The following is a 5,152-nucleotide window of genomic DNA, read 5'->3' as shown; positions in this document are numbered from 1 at the left end:
CCACCCTGGACCTGAGAGACGCAACTCCCACCTAGGTTTAGTCTTCCCACGATTTTCAGACCTCATAACTCTGAGACACTCTCTCTCCCTCTCTCTTCTAAGATTTCCCTTTTTTTATTTTAAGTATAATTTCTCATTTTTCCTTTCATGACCAAAATTTCCTTTTAAAAGGGAAATTTCCCTCTATCTGGCAACACTGGGTTGGAGCCCCACATGAAATATTTGTTCTTATTTTCTTTTCTTTTTCAACTTGTGTTCTCTACATATGTACAAGGTAAGGATGAAATAAATATAAAAAGACATGTCACAATGTTATATGTTTAATACATACTTGTGTTATCATGTTACAAATGATTTTGCTTTCAATGCAATAATGTTTTTTTTATATATCTATGTATATATAATTTGGAAACAAGTGTAAAGAAGTGAAATAATGCTGTGACCAGAATATTGTGAAAAATAAAACAAAATAAAAAAAACATCCACATTATTCTTTGTGGGTTGTTCACTAGTGCCTTATGCAATGTATTTGGCAAACCACAATAGTATAATTTATTTTAATTAGGTAACTACAGCTAAAGATTAAAGACACAATGTTATGCTTTTATAGGGCTGGTTGTAAAGGCTAGTGACATTATTAACTATGGTATAAAAGATGAAAATTATGAAATATATCTTGTCATTTTATGACTGAATAGATAAATGAAAAATACACAAATGTTAAACTGCCTAAAATGATTCATAGAAATTAAAAGAAAGAAAAAAAGTAACAGCCCTTGTAGAGAAGTTTATATATGATTTTTTACATATGTAATTTGCTAACTAACTACTACTTTAAATAAAAAACATCTAGCAACAGACATGTACCTATATTTATTACATAGACAATAGTTCATAGTTACTATACTTCTTGATCAAAAGTTTTTACAAACTTGATGACTAAATATCAAAACCAGCATTTTGTTAGAAATCCCATGAATACAAATAACTACAAATATCTATAGAAATTCATTCAGAATCACTCCAAAGTTTTTTTCAATATATATATATATATATATATATATATATATATATATATATATATATATATATATATATATATATATATATATATATATATATATATATATATATACCCTTCAATATTGCATCTGCAAATAGGTATTTAAGCTATTACAGCATCTCATCATTTTCTTTGTCTTACTTCATTTTCTTTGTTCTCTTCCTTGACTTTCCTGTTGAGAGAGAATAAGGTAATTAACAATAAATATAAATTACATGCACCTTTTAAAATAATATCACACTTGGGTTGAATTCTTTACCTAAACACTGCTGAAACAATCAACTTGGGATGATTCATGGTGTTTTCATCTCTCCTCCTCACCTTCTGCCTATTTTATACCTTAAGAGAGTCATAATTAGTTACTCCAGCCGTTTTTCCCTCGCAAAAGAAAAGAACCACTGGAATAACCAACCTCCTAAGAGGACGGTGGGGGAGCAGTACGCTACTCTCTCATGGACACCCCCATTTAAGGGGGCACGACCGGGAGAGGCCTACACCGAGGAGATTTGACACTCCAAGGGATTCGGAGATGGGGACGCCACCCCCACTCCGGCGGCCTGGCTACCCAGCATTAGGGCCCACCGCTATGCTATGTTTTAGCTGGCTTTTAACCCTTAGAAAGGTTATGAACTTGATGAGATTGAGGTTATCAACTTGATAGGATTGTTCCTATTGTTCTATATAACTAACCCTTTATGCTTGTTTCTTCCTTGGTTAGATTCTCCCAACTTTATTACCATCAGAATTTCTTTCTTGCTGGAGGTTTGCCTATGTTCAACCAGTTGCTACAAAGAATGTCTGCCCTTTCACCTTCAAACTACAAAAAAAGTCTGTTAATCTGAACACCTATAATTCAATTTTTCCAATGATCCAATTTTTTCAAAGGTGGTGTGAAAAAAAAAAAAAAAAAAAAAAAAAGTCAAAATTAGGTCTCTGCACAAAATCCAACCAGGCACCAGATGCATCCAAGAGGTGAGGGGTGGAAGCAGACTCTTCTACCACACTCCCATATACCTAATGGGTCCAAACCAGTAATGAATTTCTATAAATAAATGTGTTGTTTGAATGACAGAGGTATTATGTTATGTTCAGGATTTTAGGTGTGTGTATGTGAGGAGTCATATTGTTTATTGTGAGTGGTGGGATGTATTGGTGTCAGTGAATTATTACTAATGAGAAGAGAACTTGCTGATTTGTTAGGAGCTTTGTTAAGTCTATTTGTGGTGAAAAAGGCTTGAACTCAATTAAGCAATGTTTGCACGAGGTTAGAGGTTGTTTGGATGTGCGAGTGTAATGTCATTTGCTTACCAATAACAAGACAGTAGCCACTAACCCCACCATCAAAGGTGTAATTTATGTATTTCAGAGATATTTTGTGTGATTTTGTTGATTTTCAACCTGTTCTACAATGGACATAACTCAATTTAATACTCCTTCACCCCAAAACAACCTGATTTCCCATAGGTCCTCTAAGACTGTTGGCTGATGAGAGGTAGACATTAGTTAAAAAGTTATAACTTGAAAACTCAATTAGTAATGGAAATGATGTAGAACATCAATCAATTCACTATTACATGTCTCACCAGAGAAACAAAAGCTACATGAGAAAATCATTGTATGTGCAAAACTGAAATTTGTTTGAAGTTATATAGATGTCCTGGTATGGGGTCATTTTCAGGGATACATCCGACGAAACTGATAATCCAACACACTCCTGGTCTCCTGCATGTTGGGATTAACAGACTTTTACTGTACAAACTTATTGATTTGATTTATCTTTAAGTTTTTAAATCTATCCCTTAATCTTCTCTCTCAACTTTCTAACTTCATATCAGTATGGATTCCATTGTGACTGTACTTTTGGTAATTAGTCTTCCTCATTCAATCTTGATCATACTCTTTTATGAATTTTGTGTGAGACTATCAGTATGATAAAGTCTAGCAGTTTTAATTTATCGTACACTGTAAAAGAGGGCCACTGTGACATCAGGGTTTCCACAGTTTACCCTCTCTACATTGCCCTAGGTAACTAATTTTTTGACCACCCCAAAGGAAGGATGAACAGCTGGGTAAGCTAGGCACCAACATCCCCGATCCAGATTAAAACCTTGAGACCATAGATTTGTAGCCACTCCTGTTAGCTATTGCACCATGGAGACATTATCTAAAAGATCTTATGAATTTCGATAAGCACTGATATAATGATTTGAATTAGCACAATATCTAACTAACTCAGTTGTTTGTTGCCTCATTTCAACTGACTTTTGAGAACTTAAAAAGAATGGATTACAGCAATGTATTGAAGATGACTCAAAAGATGTACTTCACTTACTGTTCAGATATTTTGTCACTATCAGAAGTGTCGAAGTTTTTCTTGATGCGTCGCTTTTCATGAATGTAAATGATGATACAAAGTACAATCACCTCTGCTACTATGCCAAGGAAGGGCCACAAGGCAGCATAAATATCTGAAAGTAATTTTTTGATTGATCACATATTAAATGAAAATGGTATGCTAAGTATATGGTGGTGAGTCATCCCATCTCCTAGCCTACTCCCAGTGACCGACCCCAGACATTCCCAACAAATTACTAAGAAGACTTCCATGATAAAGTTATTCCCCGATATATGATTCACTGTTACACAATCTCACTTTTAAGATATTTCTTTTTTCCTACTCTGGGTCTGCTACACAATCAGTTATGTAACCTGTGTTTCGTTTTTAAGATATCCAGAGTACATTCATTTGCTCTGCACACAAGTATAGTGAATCCACAGTTTTTCAAGGTTTAGTTATTTTTCACTTTACACCATGTTTCATTGGAACCTAACATCTTTTTACATTGTTGGAAATACCACTATCATGAAGAAATCAGCTGTGTAAAACTGAACAATGAAAAACTGGGGCTTTACTGTACAAGTGTCCCACTTCTGATGCTGCCTGCATTGTTGAGCCACCCATCTCAGGAGTACTTTGCTTGCTCTCAGTGAGTCAGCATCCATCCAGACCTTGGGAGTGGATGCTAGCAGTGATGCTTTCCTCTTTTACCAATATTTCCATAATATATGGCAGTTTGGCACCTAATTGTTTATCTGAGCCCTTTATAAGCAAGCAGACCACTATCCAGGGAGTTTTCCACAAGCACTAGCAAGCAGGAAAGAGAGAGAGAGAGAGGCATACCATATTTGATGGCTTATAAAAGACACACTTCAGTTTGAGCATGCATTGAAAATTGAGAACCCATTCCAATTGCCTATCAGGGAATATCTGTATTTCTTTTCTGTACATAACTTTCATTCATGTTACACAAAATCTCATTCATTCATTTACATATTTTTCTCTTCTCTTCTGCTACACTAAAGCATCCATCCCAAAATCTTTTTATTAACTTAAAATGCATATGTGATCAGAATATTGTTTCATCTATTTTTAATAATGTCTTTATTATATTGGCACATTTATTTTAGTTCTCTGACTTAATTTTTATACCTTATTCTCTTTTTTCCATCACTTTCAACACTTCCTCATTGTTCTTATATTTGAAATCAGTCTCAGATAGGAATCTAATAGAACTCCATTCATATTACACAGTGCATAAAATCATACAAGCATCTAACTGTATAATACTTCAAATAATACATATTTAATATATTGTAACTGCCCTCACTCTAGAGCAAAATTAGTGTTGCCAGGAAAATAGAGTTCATCATCTATAATATAGAGTTGATACACATTAGATATTTACGATCTATGTATAATTAATATCTTACACAAGTATTAAGCATCATACCTTTGACTCGTACTTCAGTTGTGGTGTTGAATTGGATAGTGGATTGGGTGATCAAGCACATGTAGTTTCCACTATCAATCTTCAACACAGGGTCAATGAGAAGACTACCATTGGAAATGCCTGCCTCATTTTCAGACAGGACAAGTCTTGAGGAGTTAACAGACTCTTGAACTGGCTCACCATCTGGAAAGATGATAATTCTTTGTACTCTGAACTAATAGATAAAGTTTTGAAAATGAAAGAAAGGATATAATCTGATTTAATTTTCTCAATCCATGAAAGTAGAAAACCAAGGAGT

At 34.2% G+C, this 5,152-nt stretch overlaps 1 protein-coding gene across 1 annotated transcript in view; it reads right to left on the bottom strand.

Moving 5' to 3' along the window:
• Positions 1-307: 307 nt before the first annotated feature.
• LOC123518709 (hemicentin-1-like) overlaps positions 308-5,152 on the bottom strand; it is a 42,993-nt gene continuing 38,148 nt past the window's right edge. Inside the window, exons 9-11 of the mRNA XM_045279710.1 lie at positions 4,855-5,037; positions 3,396-3,531; positions 308-1,235 (exon numbers count right to left, since the gene is read on the bottom strand). Coding sequence (XP_045135645.1) covers positions 1,187-1,235; positions 3,396-3,531; positions 4,855-5,037 — 368 coding nt within the window. The 3' untranslated portion in view covers positions 308-1,186. The remainder of the gene's footprint in view (positions 1,236-3,395; positions 3,532-4,854; positions 5,038-5,152) is intronic.

The sequence above is a fragment of the Portunus trituberculatus genome, chromosome 44 (assembly GCF_017591435.1).
Source record: "Portunus trituberculatus isolate SZX2019 chromosome 44, ASM1759143v1, whole genome shotgun sequence".
Taxonomy (NCBI): domain Eukaryota; kingdom Metazoa; phylum Arthropoda; class Malacostraca; order Decapoda; family Portunidae; genus Portunus; species Portunus trituberculatus.
Note: the sequence above shows the minus strand (reverse complement) of the source record. Positions and strands in the feature narration are given on the sequence as shown.